At 46.1% G+C, this 18,184-nt stretch overlaps 1 protein-coding gene across 1 annotated transcript in view; it reads left to right on the forward strand.

Annotated features, from left to right (window-relative positions):
- Window positions 1-873: 873 nt before the first annotated feature.
- The window catches only part of Lrp4 (LDL receptor related protein 4), a 193,005-nt gene continuing 175,694 nt past the window's right edge, over window positions 874-18,184 (forward strand). Inside the window, exon 1 of the mRNA XM_084602336.1 lies at window positions 874-1,052. Coding sequence (XP_084458462.1) covers window positions 899-1,052 — 154 coding nt within the window. The 5' untranslated portion in view covers window positions 874-898. The remainder of the gene's footprint in view (window positions 1,053-18,184) is intronic.

An 18,184-nucleotide genomic window follows, 5' to 3' on the forward strand; every position in this document is an offset into this window, starting at 1 on the left:
ACAGAGCAAGTGTGACAGTTACAGCGCCTTTCCCTTCCTGGGAACCAATTATTATTATTATTAAAAATAACGAATGTGCATCAGCTTTCCCTAAATTGAGCAAACTGGAGAATGCTCCAGAAGATTTATACTGTGCATATAATTTGTCGTTAATTACTCCTGAGATTTATTCATTGCTGCCTGAAAGCCACTTTTCCCAGTTCAAGATCTTCAAACGTTTGAGCACTGCAGCACTTCATTCATTCTTTCTATATAGCGCCCCACAGCCTGATCAACCTGTAATGCCCAAACACAATGTTCAAACTTCACAAGAAAATCGGTTAGCAGTTGGTTACAATGCGTTTTATGGCGCAATAACTACTACAGTTATTGTTTACCAAGCGCAGGAATAGAAATGCAGGTTAAAACTTCAATTTCTCACTAAACATCAATTATTGATTGGTCTGAATCAACCTGTTAGGCCTTCTTCTTCAAAACAGTGAACGAGACATTTCCTTTTTAACTGCGTTACGTTGACCGCATTTCCCATCGGAAATCATCTGTTTAATTATTCTATTTCGTTTGCCACCATAACTGACTCGAAAGTGGTACATATTTAACAGCACTAACTAATACTGACTGCACACAGAAAGCGAGACACTGATGTGATCAAACTTTTCCTCTTTGTGTCATAAATTAGTTTTAGTGTTGTTTTTTTTTTTTTGCATTTATATTTCATCGCGGCCCACTACCTGTAGCATTCAATAAATAACGAAGTGCGTCAAATATTACCCCAGCATAAAAAAAAAATCAACGTCAGTTGCTAATTTGCGGTTATTTTTGCCGCGAGTGTGTAAAAGGAAAATTAAGAACAAACTCTGGACGAACCGTTCTTGATTGTTGTTTGCTTTCCTTGTGCATGCGTGCAGGCCTCACCATGTGCGACTGCGGTCCAGGCCAGTTCGCGTGCACCAGTTTTGCCGAGGAGGGCACGAACTGCAGCTGCATTCCTGCCCGATGGCACTGCGACTCGGACGACGACTGCGGCAACGGCAGCGACGAGCTTGGATGCGGTGAGAGTAACTGTTGGCGAACAATCTCCAGCTCGTGACCCGTGCGGCTCGTCCTGCGGCCTGCCACAGCATGCATTAATAATACCGGAGGCAAAGTTAGGGGCAGTAAACACTCTTAGAGATGCAAGTGAAGCAGTTGAGTGCCCTTAATATTTGGTGAGATGCACTGCACATATCTAAAAGAAACATCAAACTTGCATACTAATATTGAAATGGAAGACAGACCCAGGCCGCCGCCACGAAGAATAACTAACCGTGCATCACGCCATTGATTCGGTTGTCAGAGGTGTGGTGTTCTCTCGTTTATCATCATCAATACACTATTAGGGTATATTCGCTCTTCAGGACTCCTATTGTTTCAGTACACAGGTAGGGGAAGGGAGAGAACAAAATAATGCAATGCAAAGAAATTATTAGAATACCTTTAAACTACAACGTAATGTAATGCGATACACTGAGATGCTCTACTAAGGTATGGTAAAAAGTATGTGATGCAATGCTGATCAATGCGGAGCGAACCCGGCTGTAGCAAGATATTGGAAATTATTTATATTCTGCCAGAATTGTTCATTGCCTATTTACATTTACCGTGGTCGGACGTGTTTGCAATGCAGTCTTGCAGGTTTTCACGACATTCTGTTGACGTTGACGGAAAATGATTGTTAATGGCAGCTGACCCATTTAACGCTGAATGCTGAAAGCCTTAAAGATCCAAAGTGATGGTATTGCGGCAGATTTCTATAGAAAATATGCATCACACATTCCTGTTTACGTTACAGGGTTATACGTGGCACTGAGGTTTATTTCTTTAACAATTCGAGGGGATAAAACAACCCTCTCTTTTGCGAATGTGTTTTAGTGTGCTATTAAATATGCTAAGTCACGGTTGAGATGACAGATACATACTCATATTGCGGTTTTACAGCAGACAAGTTGCCGCTGCTCTCCGAAATTAAAACATCGCGTACAATACGTGTTGGAAAACAATACTGGGCAGCCGGCATATGACGGCTATCGGAACTCCCTTCATCAGTGGCGATATCAAGACATAGTAAGTTGCCGAGACAGATGTCGCCGTCACCTTCTAAGTTTCAAGGCGTCTTAAACAGTTGAAAACTGCTTTATGCGGAACTCACCCAGAAAGCCACAAGCCGCTCTCGCGTCGCATCCTCAAGAAGGAGCTTAAGTATCCCCTTAATTGCTTTTTGTTTGTTTGTTTTGTTTGTTTGTTTGTTTGTTTGTTTGTTTGTTTGTTTGTTTGTTTGTTTGGCATGATTGTTTTACGATCTCCCAGTTTACCTGCACCATTAATGAGTGCATTGGACAAAACCTGGTCATACCAACTCGACTCGACCCAACTCGACTCGACCCAAACTCGACCCGTTTTCGCGCAAGCCCGTGAAAAGCCATTCGATGAAACTGAATAAGAACACCAGTGACGACTAAACAAAAGGAATAAGGAAAGCGTATGCGAAGCCTCCCATAAGGCTACTGCATGACATTACAGGCAGGCAGGCATGACAAGCAGCGCTCGTCCTGTGTTTCTTTGCTGTGGTGTTCCTCTTTTGCGCTGTTTTTCCATCCAATACATTCCGCGTTTAGCTATGCAAAACCACCTGTCATAGTTTCTTCCGATACATACGCATATACTAGTAGTTTAGATATTCTTAGGTGTTTAGCCAATCTTAACCTCATCGTTTTACTATGTTTAGGTTGTTTTGGAGAAAGATATGGTCACCCTTATTTGAAACTCCAAACAAAGGATGCGGCATTTTGCAAAGGGACGACTACATAAATTCTAATGCCTAGGCGTGCTTCTGTCACTGCCACGCTAGTCATACGTTGGCCAGGTTTGTAAATAAGCAGAAGGAGGGACACTATAGTTCTGTTGTGCCTGTGGGGTTATCACACAGTAGCCCACCGTCAACAGGGTTGTGCCAAGGAGTTGGTTGCGTAGCGCTCATCACCTGTTTCGTGAACAAGGGCTGTCAGCTCCTTGGGCGGTAGAGATGAATCCGAGTCGGCGCTGGTGAGATGAAGAAAAAGCTTTATACGCTGTTTACAGGCATTTACACAACGAGATCGACTCTGGGGCCGAAAGCTCACGTAGCCATACGCGACTGTTCTCGCGCAGCGACTGCCGGGGAGATTCCGCCGCGTCCGCTCTCTCAGGGGTCGAACTGCTCCCGATGGACGCTAGTGACGAACTCACACTCGGAGTCTCGAAAGAAAGCACTTGAGTCTCCGCAAACCAAGAAACCATTGACGCTCAAATGGTCCAATCCGGCAGCAGCACTTTCGCAGGGCCAATGGGAAAGCTTGCTGCGCTCTTGCTTCAAATATGCCGCGAGGCGAGAAGGGGTCCACCGACAGGGCCACGGCGCCGAGCTGTCCAGATGCTCAGCTCATGTTCAAACACGTCGCTTCTCTCCCTTGGAACGGCTCGCCTCCAGAGCACTGGTGCTTTCTAGAGCAGTATCCAGATTTTGTGAAGGAGGCGTTCGCCGCAGATGTTTGACGACCGGCTGAATTTCTGGGCGGCTTTGGCCGGGCACAACAGGTCCGGGATCCTAACTATACTACTGCTTCCTCAAACATCTCGTATACACAACTTCTAATTGTAGTAACGTGAGAACTTATTTACCCCCGCTGAATACAAGTTTCATTATCTGGGAGAAAATCATTATAAATATTACAGCATGATCGCAGTCATGCGTCTGGTACCAGCTCTCCGTTCGCGTTTATAATTTCGCGGTGACGTCTCCAGGTACTCAAAACAACATGCGTAATATGCAACGCTCTTGCCCATCGGTGCCGGTATTTAGCCCTTAACGACGTCAATGTACAAAGGGCCAGATCTACATCGCAGTGTATTCGTTACCTAATATAGTCCGATGTATTACGTCTGCGCCTGCCCGATGGCAGTTCGGTGTCATGGCCGTAATTCGCCTAGTCGAGTGAGAACTACAAAGTTCACGTGAAAGTACATCTGTCGTTTGTAGTTAAAGCCTAAAGCTAAATGCTATATTATTCGGAGCGTTGCATTTAAGCAATCGTCGCATTATAGGGAGTGCCTATCCAATATTCTTTAACACAGAACACAGCGAAACGCGATCGGCACCGTTCGGTCGCAAGATACGCTCCCCGCGGTCTAAGCCTTGAGATGTGGTCGCATCATAAATTCGGCAGGAATATTTCTAATGAACAACCTTGACTGGCGAACATGTCTTTAGCTGCGCACAAGAGACGCTCGTATGAATAACCTTCGAAGAATAAGAGAGTGGGGATGTGTTGACATAGCACGTGGTTTCCGCACGGAGGGTCAAACATGGCCTGCTGAAATTACCAGCATCCACCACCCTGCCACAGAAGCAGTCTATGACGCCACGATAGTAACTCGGGAAATTGCTGACGCATGAAGCCATTTTCAACGTGCTTAGCTGTGCTGAGTAGTCTCTTTCTTCAGTTCTTCTTTTTTTCAGCATGCCTGTCAAGTCTAAAACGCTAAGCACACATCGACGAATCTAAGAAAATAAAAGAGGACTGCTGAAAGCACAGGAGCGTATATAATCCAGGAGATCCATTTCCCTCTGTTCGCAACTTTTCATGCCGGTCGCGTAAAGAGTGAAGTACGGCGCACCCGGAGGCGTGCGCCGTACTTCACTCTTGCGCAGTGTTTACATACGGGTTCTTCTATGAACTTCTCTGTCCTGTAGATTCTGTTTAGCGAGGCAGAAAATTGACGACGCGGCCATATGAGCAGACATACCGCAATTTCAGGTTCCACTGCAGGCAGTTCTTTCAGTGTGTTTCGTTGGAAGTGTGTGTGTTGAATACGAAACTCGCCGGCAGCAACACAAATCATCAGCCCAATATTGGGACTACGTTAGCAACACATAGGACCATGCTCCAATACCGGGGCTGTGGTGTGCGCTGCCTGGAAATACTCTAGTATCGAGAAGCCAGTCATAGAACATTTCTTTATTTCGCGAGGTTACACTTTCCCTGACGCTGGATCTTTACTAATTATCAGCAAGGCAGCAGCGTCGTCTCGTTCATAAGGTTGTAATATATTATTGCAGGTCTGTTTTACAACGTTTTTTAGCGTAAAACCAACCTGCAATGTCGAAACATAAATCTTCCCATTAAACCTACCGTCCTTGGCACAGGTTGTCTTTCGAGCAGTCCACTATTTAATAGACGCTTTTGGTTGTTTTTCATACGTTTTGGCAACAATTAATCATTACTGGACGAGGAATGTGCTCTAGTAAGTGAAAGCAGGTGTCAGCCAAGGACGATTTATTGGTTGGCACCCTACCGGTCGACCACAACGTATGCGACAAGAGGGCAGTAAGGGGTGTTGTCCACATTATAAATATATTTTCTCCGAGCCAATAATCAAGATTCTCGCTATTACCATAGACAAAAACTGGTCAAAACAGCCACTCGCTCGCGCGTAGCCGATCGCCTTGTTCACAGAAAGTACAGCAAAGGCGCTGGTTAATCATAGGACATTATCGCATCAATTCAGTATTCTCAACTAAGAAATAAGTTGATTACTAATGTGCAGCACATTATAGCGTATATGACGTGACAACGTGACCACCATGATGGAGTTTATATTCGTGTTATGAATTCCAAAGCAATACTTCGTCTAGTGTACCGGGAGAGGAGTGACGTGTGAGTGTTGACTTCAACGTATAGGCTTCACCTAAGAGTGCCTTCTTTAAAAGTAACCGAGACCATGCGACATCAACTTGCGCAGGTTTAGCTTGCCAAAGCCATTGTAATGCCGTCTATATGAGCCGATAGTCTGCCGGGTAACGTTCCAGAAAGTGAACGCGGGAGTCTAAGGCGATGGCTTGCCAAGAAATCGACACGAGCACATTTTGCGACCCCGCCGGGGTGGCGGAGTGGTTACGGCGGTCGACTACTGTTCCCAAGGACGCGGGATCGAATCCCGGCCTCAGCGACAGCTTTTCAATCGAGGCGAAAAGCAAGGCGCCCGTGTGCATTGTGATGTCAGTGCACGTTAAAGAACCCCAGGGGGTCGAAAATTCCGAAATCCTCCACTACGACGTCTCTCATATCCTAAGTCTCTTTGGGACGTTAAACTCCACAAAGCGACCAACTAGCACATTTTACGCTTCGCAGAATCCTTTTTAACGAAGCGTTTTCTGTCCCATCCTATCGGCACTGCTTAAGAACAAAGAGCGCCAGCAGCCTGGGTTTGTAAAGAATGGCAATTGCAAGAATGGAATGGCAAGAATACATAACGTCACCTATGCAGTGCAATAAACATGCCGCGAAAATCCGTCACTTTCCTGATATGCAGTGTCGTAAGATTCCATGGCCATCGCCTGGCTCACCATAAATTTCATCATGCCCGAGGGCTCACTGGCAAGGTTTCGCGGGCCGGTGCGGTTCGTATATATTGGCTCGATTTAACTGCGGTATCAAACTAGGCTTTACACGAAGCTTGCGAAAGGCTCCGCACGTGGTCTGTTCTCACTAACAAAAAGCGATAAAATGAGGAAAGGGAATTAACGTAGAATGTAGGAGCGCAGTTGTGCAAGAAGTTCAGAGCAAAGAGGCGATATACCCTGAGCAAGTCCGCACACACCGGAGTCATCCTGTAAGCCCGGCATGGCTGGGCCGTTTTCTGAGGAACCGTCGTCTTCATGGCAGTCATTTAAGCGGGCAGTGATTTGTGAGTCGTAAAGGAGTTTCTTACCGACTACAGCCAAATCCCTTGCGTGGCGGCCTAGCTTTGGCGAGCTGGCTATAACACGGCTTATACGCAGCACCAGTCGTTGCCATGGCGACCGTCTCCCTCTCCTCCCCCATCCTAACTCCTCCTTCTGACTACGCCAGTTGCGTATGCCTCACGCAGCGCAACATGGTGCCTTCTCCCAAGATGCATTACGCTGGTCGCGTGCACCGACAGGCGTACCGAGATAAGCCGCGAGGAGCAAGGCGAGCTCGCTGCACCTTCGCGAGGGGCTGTTGGACCTATGGGCACGCGCGCTACCGGACACTTCGTGCGCCGGGAAAACGAAGAAATAAATCAGTGACAAGCAGAGGGCCACCACGTAGGTATTCTTCTCCGCAGCTTGTTATGCAGGTTGAGTAAACATAGCCATCAAATAAGCAAACAGGCAAATATGTATAGTTCAGGAAGGAGTTTTTGGTAAAGGAGAGCGCTCTGATAGACGAGCTGTGGCACACTTTTAAAAAGCGTTCTAAGGCAACAGTACCATTCAAGTCTATGAAGAGCATGCCCTGTTTGCATTCTGATTACCAGGGCAAAAGAATCATAATAAAATTGAGAGGTTGTATTAAAAATTAACTAATTAAAATTTAACTAAGACCATTAAAATGATTTTTCAAATAAGTTGTTGATCAATTCACTCTAGCCCTACCAACTGATACGCTGGATAGCCTGATCAGCTCAGTTGGTAGTGCAAGCACCCCAGAAAGACGGCAGTCGAAAGTTCGAACACATGATTAGGACAATTCCTTGTTCAGTTACAAAGATTTTCTGAAATCTATTTGACTTCCACTGCAGCCGTCGCCTGCGCTCAACTGGACGTTAAGGAGGAGTTGCTTTCTTATTACTTATCCACATTATTAAGCAATCTTCGTGTATTCTGGAAGATTGTACGATAAGAAAAAAAATTTGTGTAACGATGTACTAAATGAAATCTTAAAATGTACTTGAAACTAGGCATAAAAGAAAAGAGGAAAAACTAGTAATATGAGAAACAGTGCTCTTCGGGAGTAAAAGTATAGGCGTCTATTGAAGGATTAAAACAAAACTATTTTTTTATTTGCATTGACGTGAAAGACGATGTTGATGCAGCGACGCTGACCATTCCTTGTCACACGTGAGAAATCTCCACTGGTTCTGATTGCTCAATAAAGCGCACCTGAAATGCGCACACTATACAAGCTGGGGAACTAAGATTGCACTTTGGTACTGATCGCGATAATGGTGTATTTAATATTCATCTGCAAAATTAAAATATGGAGCATATACACACATTAGGAAAACCTTATAATACATGCACACAAAATATCGAACTAATGCGAAAGAAAAATAGGAACGTCAAAATAGACGATGTTACAAGGGCATAAAAAATGTGCAGATTTACTTCCAGATACTCGAAAGTCAAAGTAAACATGTATAGATTCCAGGCGACGGGTGCCCTAATGAATTCCTAGTATTAACGCAGGAAATAAAAAGCAGCAATGATAATGGAGACGGTCGCAAGACACCGGTCAGATGGATAGCGACGGTAACTGCAGGAAGTGTGTGGGCCATCTAGGGATTTCCCACGCTCCCGCTCTCTTCGGGAACTGAACGCAGCACCATTAATGCTGGTTGTGTGCGCGTGCGTGTCGGGAACTGATTAATATCTCATGAATATTTTGACCTTCCCCTAGTAAAAACTACCGATTGTGTATTCAGTCGTCTCTTATAATCATCCCACTGTGGGAATTCTAATAAATGTTGAGCTGCATGCTTAACATCACTGCCAGTAACATGTAGTGGGATCTTCTTTCGAGCTACGCCACGCACGGGGATAGATCGAAGAAATTGAGTACGGATACTTAAAACTGCCTAGTTGTAACCGTGCAAAACAATACTACGCAAAGGACGAGTTTTGTCTTAGAATGCATTCGCCTTCCAACAGGCAGTATTTGAGAACTACACCTGTGCAAATTCTACTTGCTTGTGAGCAACCATCGTTCTCGTACACTGCAAGCCCCGCTGAAATGTTTTTGAATTCCGGTTTGTAGTCGCCTTGTATGGAACCTTAGCTCGTGCTCTTGCCTCTGTTTATACTTGCCGGATCTGACGTGCTACCTGTGCTTCTAATTGTATGAGTTATTCGCCCTCCTCACGTTTACATGCATTTGCAAAGGCACGCGCGTAGTTGTCCTCAGCTCGAGCTCAGGCCGACGACCTTCCACTTTTGCTACTACACCCCTTTAACGCAAGCTTCGATAGGCCGTACCTCTGCATTCAGGCATGCGCCCGCTGCCTTCGGGCCGCTGCCGACTGCCACGGGGTTTTGGCACCACGAGTACCTTCAACAAAACAATTTTTATCAATGGGGTGTGTAAACTTCTCGAATAAAATTATTTGCAACTTGGGTATGACTAAACCTTTAACAATGACTTGTGTGAACCCTTTGTTTAGTACATTTGTCAAACCGAGCATGAATTTACTATCACATCTAGTTTCCCTTTTGGTCTGCATCAGCCAGTTAACGATAGCGTCAGCTCACGATTTTCCACTTGAGTACTGGAGCTTAAAGTTATATTGTCGCAAGAAGTTCTGCAAGTGTAACTCACAGTAGAATGCTGTATGCATATGCAAATTAACGTTCTTCGTACGTAAAGTCTCCAGAAAAAGAAGTATAGAACACGCTGCCGGTGGCATAGTCGGAACAACTATAGGGAAACCTGGAGAAAACAACATCAGAACACAATCTAGCGACAGTTGGAGGAAAAGCGAGATCAATACAAGCACATAGGTAAAGTGGGGAACCACCACGATTGTCTCGATCCTAGATAGCGTTTCCTAAATGGAGTTTCAATACAGTTCTCCCGAACTCCGCCACCTGTTGCGTGTTGTATACCTCTTTCTATCACGACTGTGCACTAACTTGATGGTTTAAATCGTTTAAACACAACCTTGTAGACTTGTAATACGTCCAAAAGCCAGACTGGGTAAGAACTTCAAACAATTCTTAATATCTAATCTCAACTGGGAGCCTCCTGATGCAGAATCGCCGAATTAAAGGGTGAGACGCTCCTACATAATTTAAGATTTCGTGTGGCAGTGGCTTTCGAGTCATCCCTCTCTTGTTAGGCACTTTGAAATTCTCAGGCGCCAGAAAATAAACCATTTTTATGTAATAGCAACACGACCGCATGCATTCTTCAAGAAACCTTTTACATCTGATATCAAAAGAACCACTATCTTTTTATCCAACCTTTTGACCGCGAATAAGACATGGTTTTTCCAATAAGACCGAGAAACATAACAAAAGTTTATCAGGCGGGGCATTCGGTGTTCTCGTCTACAAAAACTTTCTAACCAAGAATGGCCGCAGTTTTTCGGGACGCAGAAAAGATCTAGATCATTGATTATCTTAAAAAGAGCACGAGTTAACATGGGGATATTATGCAACTATTCTCCATCAACTGCACGAGGTTATCTGAGAGATGAGCCGAGAATTAGTGGCAAAATGCACCATCCACGTGCTCGACAATACCCCGGTTCACGAATCTATTGTTGCAGAGGAAGCCATTTGAAAGATTGGTTTCGAATATTTAAACCCACTGTTCGTTTCCAGTTTGGGCACTAGTGACTTCTTGATAGTTTTAAACTTACGGAAACATCAAAATAACAAGGTTCGACGACATAACTCCCTTCAGACCGGCACTCTGGAGTGGTTTGATGACTAGGAAAAATGTTTTAGTTACGTGTTGAAAGATGTCCTCCATCTTAAAACGCATTTCGTATACGTGTCCTCAGTACGCCGTTGGAGTGCATCAACGGAACTGAGGCCAGGTTTTGTATAACTTGGAGCCGACCAGACCTGTTTAACCATACAAACATGCACAGGCACCAATAAAATGCTCAATTAAAATTTTGAGAATAGAAGGACAGGTGTATTCAAGTTGTAGTATGCATGAATTGGCCGCTCTGTCGATCACCCTGGCTGTTTCGAAGAATCAGGCGATACACAGGCGTCTATTGAAATATTTTAGTAAGCCTTCTTTTTCCCCTGAAAAAAAAATCATCTGGTGCCGTATGTGGAAATAGCATTTTAATGAACTGAATTGACTGGTGCTACTGGGGGACTTCGAGAGGGCTGTTAGTTGCCGACAGTTACCAGACATACGCGGATTTTCTACCTGGCATATGAACACTACGTCCAACTATTCTAAACGGTTGACGTTGCTGATGCATAAGTCAATTGAAATTCGCGTCACCCATTCAATTATAAAATTATACATTCAAATGCAGACAAATTTTTAATCATATATACATCAGTATACATATAAATTCAACCGGGATATTGGTAGTTTATCTTGTAAAGGGGCTAGGTCCAAAGAACTTAATTACGTTTCTGGTCTAATCAACCATCCAGCAAGCAGCACTATTACAGGAGTCCTTAGGAGCTAAGAGGTGTACTCGTTGTATATCCTCTCCAAGGTATATAGCCTAGCCGGTTAGCAACGACCTTGAAAAACCTTCATGGCCTGCATTTCGTTCCCGCACCGCTGAAACTATGGCAGCCTTTCAAGCATCAGACTGCAACTGCATCTCAATACTGGTCGGAACATTTCAAACGAAGATTTCTCTGCCTCTGTAAAATCGTAAGAGCGTTAAAAGAGCCGCAAGTATCTATAGAGTATCGGCGTTGAACTTGAACTTTTTCTATACATGGGCATTGTGTACATTTCAGTTGAGAGCACACCGAACTGCCAATATCATGTATACCTGCAAGTCTGCAGATAAAATATCCGTTCGGTGACGATCAAAGTAGAACGTCAAATGCTCATGCTGCCAGCAAATGACTGGAAAAACAAACATTGCTTGTTTTTAGTTTTCTTCGCTTAATCGTCGGCGTCTGATGCTTCACATTTCAATAGCACTCTGAAATGGGACCAATTTTTGTCAAATTCTCTCATTTTTGCCGTTATTTTTGTCATGGTATGCCCCGAAATGAAGGTCTAGAGTTAAAGTGATCACTATTAGACACAGCAGCCGCATAGAGGACAGATACTCAGTCAAACCGAGACCTTATTTTGTTTAGAATACTTAGTTTTTCTCCTTCCGGACCGATGTTTTCAGATGTACCTTGAGTTAAGCAACTTTTTCCCCGCCTTCATTAAGAAACAGTGTTATGTTCCCTGAGTTCAGCAGAGCGAGCCGTTTAGGACAAAATGTGGAGATTAGTGCTTCTTCCTCGCTTCGATGGTGCGATGAGAGATTCGTAAAAAAAAAAAATTTGGTGACACTTAAGCCCCTATTTAGAAAGATATGACGCTGCCGCTTTTGGGGCCCGCGCCAAGCCCATTCAAATGTCGCTCACATTTGCTGGACTTCCCGTCGCTTCCCCGCATACCCGTTCCCTCTCCTCCGATATTCGGGAGAGAGAAGGGAAATGCACAAGAGTTATATATACCCTTTGTTTTTATGTCCCACCTGGCCTGTGTGTCTTTCAAAGGAACCCTCCACACGCTTTAAAGGTTCCCATCAAAGCCTCCTTTTGCAATTCCTCATTCATGCATACTCATCCTCATGAACACGAACTTTGCTAGTTGCCTAATAACTACTTCCTGAGTTCGTCCTTTCTGATCTCACGTATTAACTGCGTTATACCAAAGACAACCCCATGGATACAAAATCTTGCTTCAACCTAACAATCCAGCAATAAATAAGAAAAGTGCCTGCGTCGCTTTGGCTCAGCATGATTTTTGCCACGATCCAAAGGTCCCGAGTCAGACTCCCATCTCACCCCTCTCCCATTGCTCTTTTCAGTGCAATTAATTTGGCTTAATTGCTTACAAGGAGTAATTAAGAGTCAATCAGGATGCCATCTTATAATGTTTCCATCGCTGTTCTCTGTCGCCACTCCACCCACGTGTGACGTAGACCTTATTGATCAATCCCTATATTCTCTGCACGCCAAAGGTGACGGTAATTTCGTGTAACGTACGCGTTCCGTTTAACGTGCAATGTTTTCGTTCCTCGCACTTCACTTGAGCGAAGGCCAGTCGCGAGTTCGACAACATTATGCGTGCCGTATCTTCTTTCTTTCAGTATTCCGCGCATTTTATTCCTTACGGCTCTATATACAGACTGCATTCTTTTGCCGCCAACGACGCTGGCGCCCCCTGCATTCCGCCGCGCAGCATCCTTAGCTCTCCCGCCTTAATAAAACGTAACCTAAAAGCACACAGCGAGAGTATATTCAGTGCTGCTGTCATCATATAAAAAGTTAATTTCCGCTTTCATAACAGTCGCGCTTAGCTTTCTGTACTCACGTCAATGCTGATCACTGCTTGCCTATCGTTATCTTCTATTCCCATCGTTTCCGCATCAGACACTGGCACGCCATTATCGCCATCTGGTTGGGACGCTCTCGATCATCATTCGGATCGATCAGTGCGTGCCGCTATTTTTAGATTTATTTTTGTTCCTTTTCACTTTATGTTCGAGAACCGAAGTTTTCTCACAGAAGTGCAAGCAATTCCCTGCTGGCTTCCTTCTACCGTTACTTCAGGGCGGTAGCGCAGTCGCTTTGCCGTTACGTTTTTTCTCTTCTTTATTTTTCTTGCAACCTAAGCAAGAATAGTTAAGAAAGCGCAAGGGTCTATCGGCTCCTTGCTAGTAAACAACAACTACTGCTGCATTGAAAAATCGACCTCGTGCGCCGAAAGACGGCTGCTTCAGCAACAGGTGCCCCCGACCGACCCATTCAGCCTTCTGAACACTTCTGAGTGCGCTGCTTGGTATATGATTTACATACACCGTACACAGTTAGCTGCTATGGCTTTTGCTTATCCCACTGCAAATGCTCGGAATAAAAAAACATATTCTCTGCTCCCTACTTTGTTCACGATGTCTTTAATGCGAAGAAGTTATACGACCCATAACTAGAAAAACCGGAAGTGTTAGTAATAGTAGTATTGATGGTACAAAACACTTATTTGGGAAAATAGGTTATGGGTTAAAGGTGGGGTCAAAAGGGTCCTCAAGAGCGGGCTACATTGGCTCAAGCCGCTACCCGGAACCGTTCTTTCATCATTCTAATACACTGGTCGTTAGAATCCCACCGATGACAATTAGGGTGACGTCATCAAGGAGCTTTATGACACACGCGTTAAGACCAGCGTCCGCGATGCATCACTTGCATGCAACCGGACCCATCTCCCACCTATGCCACCCTCATTTGACGCAGCGCTAAAGATGTTGTTGCGACTGTAGGAAGAAGGAAAAGAAAATGCACAGGCCTGCTACTGACTGTAGCTGAGCCACGTCAGCTGACTCGAAGGGACAGACAAGAAAATACAGAAGGAAGAAAGAAAAAGAAGATGCTGTTGTTGTTGCGGCTGTAGAAAGAAGAAAAAGAAAATGCACGCGATCCTCAAGGAGCCTGCTGGCTGCTCCGGCCGCTGAGCACTACGCTTTCAGGAGTACACCTTTTTGGTTGTACACATATCCGGTCGGCTTCACCAGAATGCAGACTGCCTGTCATGTTATCCCATTGATCCTCCTTCCCATACAGACCATCAGTTGGACCCCTGTGTCTTCTCTTTTATCCGACTTCTCGCAGATCACTGACGAACAGCGCTTGGACCCAACCCTCAGATCTTTCATTCACCGCCTCCGCGCAGACAACCGTGACACTTCCCTCACCCTTTTCTTCCTCATATGAAGACGCTGTACCGCCGCAACATGCGACCTGATGGGCTGTGCACTTGCTGGTCGTTTCCCAACATCTACGTTCTGCCGTTCTCGAACAAATGCATGACGTCCCTACAGCTGGTCATCTTGGCCTTTTACGCACATACGACCGCGTGCACCGGCGTTTCTTCTGGGCTGGATTTTGTCTCTGCGTCCAACGTTATGTAGTGCTTGTGACCTCTGTCAACGCGTGACTAAGCCCTCTGTTCAGCCTTCTGAACACCTACAGCCGATTGCCATCCCGACTGAGGCGTTTTCTCGAGTTGGCCTTGACCTCCTAGGGCTCTTCTCGGAGTCCTCGTCAGGAAACAAATGGATCGCTGTGGCCACCGATTATGCCACGTGGTACGTGATCACTCATGCCATTCCAACCAGCAGTGCCACTGACATTGCTGACTTCCTTTTGCACGACGTCATACTTCACCATGGTTCTAGTCGTCAACTACTTACCGACCGTGGTCGCTCTTTCCTTTCCCCAGTTGTTGACGAATTACTTCGTGCTTCATTCGTCACACGTTCACCACGGCCTATCACCCTCAGACGAACTGCCTTACGGAACGTTTTAACCGCATACTCACCGGCATGCTCGCCATGTATGTATCCGACGGTCACCGCGACTGGGACATTAGCCTTCCATTTGTCACTTTCGCATACAACTCTTCGCGCCATGATACTGCTGGGTACTCTCCATTTTATATTCTCTTTGGAAGAGACCTCTTACTGCCTTCGACACTTTGCTTACCGTCGCTGGCCCCGTCACTGCTTGTGCCCGCGATACCATCGCCCGAGCCGATGCCGCTCGCCAGATTGCTCGTCACAAGCTTTCTGTCTTTCAAGAAGCTCAAAAACACCGCTACGACGCACACCAGAGTGATGTTCACTATCCTCCTGGATCTCTGGTATTGCTCCGGCTCTCGTCCCGCCGTGGGAAGTTACCTGAAAACTTTCTGCCGCACTACACAGGTGCACAGGTCCTTATCGTGAATTATGCCCAGTGACCGACGTAATCTATGAGATTACACCTCTCCGCCCAAAGACAACGTCCGCTACACCCACTTCCGAAATTATGTATGTGGCCTGCCTCAAGAGGTATATTGTTTCCACTCCTCACCGCGCGCCTAACGAGCACCGGGACGTTGCATTTTGCCGAGGGGGATAGGGTTACCGGGAAACGCGTGACCAATGAAGTGGAGAATTCTGCCCATCGCAGCGCATGTCCAATAAATACCTTTCCGTAACAATATATATATATATATATATATATATATATATATATATATATATATATATATATATATATATATATATATTGTCACGTCTCGGTAGAACGCAAAGGAGGGCCTAGCGATAGATCGTTTGAATGGTCGACCAGAACGAGTCTTGCGTTCCAGCTTCTTTCTTCTTCTTTTCAGCTCGCGCTTGTGTTCCCAGTCATCTTTTGCGTCGTCTTCAATGCGGCATTTTTCCCCCTCCTTAGGAAGCATCGTCCCGATGGGAACAAAAGGAAGTAGGAGGTTAAGATCAACCTGAGTGGTATGGCTTCATACGCACGACGTGGACAGCGTCAGCTTGGCGCTGGCGTCGCTTTGATGTCGGCACCCCGTCTGGCATCACCTCATAAGTGACGTCGGTTAAACGTCGCTGAATAACATAGGGTCCAAAGTATCGCCGCAATAGTTTTTCGGAGAGTCCACGGCGGCGAATAGGCGTCCACAACCACACTTTGTCGCCAGGTTCGTACATTACATGTCGGTGTCTCTGATTGTAGCGTCGTGCATCATGCTTCTGCTGATTTTTGATCCGCACACGCGCTAGTTGGCGAGCTTCCTCTGCACGCTGAGCGAATTCCTCGGCGTCTTGATCGAGATCATCGGTGTCAGCATTCGGGAGCAACATTGCATCCAGCATAGTTGTTACTGGTCGCCCGTGAAGGAGGCTGAATGGTGTCATACGAGTGGTGTCCTGGCGTGCCGTATTGTAGGCGAACGTGACGTAGGGAAGAATTTCGTCCCAATTCTTGTGGTTCACGTCGACGTACATGCAAAGCATGTCTGCGATGGTCTTATTGAGGCGTTCCGTCAACCCATTGGTTTGGGGGTGATAGGCTGTAGTTTTACAATGACTGGTGCCACTGAGGCGGAGAACGGTCTCCAAAAGTTCGGCCGTAAATGCAGTTCCACGGTCTGTTATAATGAGTGCCGGAGCGCCATGCTTCAGGACAATGTTCTCAACGAAGAACCGAGCTGCTTCAGCGGCGGTACCTTTTGGTAGAGCCTTGGTCTCCGCGTAGCGGGTTAGATAATCGGTGGCGACAATTATCCATTTATTCCCGGCTGTGGACGTCGGAAATGGTCCCAGGAGGTCCATGCCGATTTGTTTAAAAGGTGTCGTTGGCACTTGAAGAGGGTGGAGTAGGCCAGCTGGTTTTACAGGGGGTGATTTACGGCGCTGGCAGTCTATGCACGTACGTACATAGTGTTTCACTGTCGCCGGCAGTTTTGGCCAGTAGTATCCATGCTGTATTCTAGCCAAAGTGCGGGTGTAGCCTAGGTGACCGGCGGTTGGCTCGTCTTGACACGCTTGCAAAACTTCACTGCGGAGAGCTGATGGGACGACGAGTATATGACTGTTCCCCCCTGGGCGGAAGTTCTTCTTGTAAAGTACGTTGTTGTGAATAAAGAACGAAGGCATTACTCGAGCGAAAATCTTAGGCACAATCGTAGTTCGCTTTTCCAAGAAATCAATAAGAGGGAGCAATTGCTGGTCCTCTCGCTGCTGTTGGGAAAGCGTTGCGTCATCTATGACACCTAAAAACGCAGTGCCTTCATCGGTCATAGTGGAAGGTTCGACCGGCGCTCGGGAAAGGCAATCAGCATCCGTGTGCTTCCTTCCAAATTTGTAAATAATGGCCATGTGAAATTCTCGTAATCGAAGGCTCCAACGCGCGAGTCTCCCTGAAGGGTCCTTTAAGTTCGTCAGCCAACAGAGAGAGTGATAGTCGCTAACGACTTCAAAGGGGCGAGCGTACAAATAAAGGCGGAACTTCATAACCGCCCATACCACTGCAAGGCATTCATTTTCGGTTGTCGAGTAATTCGCTTCTGCTTTAGATAGGGTCCTGCTGGCGTAAGCAATTACCTTTTCCACACCATCCTGGCGCTGCACCAACACAGCACCTAAGCCCACGTTGCTGGCATCCGTATGAAGCAGTGTAGGGGCGTCGTCATCAAAATGCGCCAGGACAGGTGGTGTCTTTAAACGACTCCGCAGCTCATTAAAAGCTTGTTGCTGTTCTTCATCCCAGCTAAAGACAGCGTTGTCACGCGTCAATGAAGTTAATGGTCAGGCAATTCGTGAGAAGCCAGCATTAAACCGACGGTAATAGGCGCAAAGACCCAGGAAGCGCCGCAATGCCTTTTTGTCCGTAGGTGTTGGGAACTTGGCGACTGCGGAGAGCTTTTCAGGATCAGGCCGCACACCTTCTTGGCTAACGACGTGGCCTAAGATCTGCAGCTCCTCGTAACCGAAGTGGCACTTCTCGGGTTTTAGGGTGAGGCCCGCAGATCGTATGGCCTGAAACACAGCGAGCAAACGGCGTAGATGCTCTTCAAATGTGGCCGAAAACACAATCACGTCG

The sequence above is a fragment of the Amblyomma maculatum genome, chromosome 4 (genome assembly GCF_055883805.1).
Source record: "Amblyomma maculatum isolate TAMU_Amacu chromosome 4, ASM5588380v1, whole genome shotgun sequence".
NCBI classification, from domain to species: Eukaryota; Metazoa; Arthropoda; class Arachnida; order Ixodida; family Ixodidae; genus Amblyomma; species Amblyomma maculatum.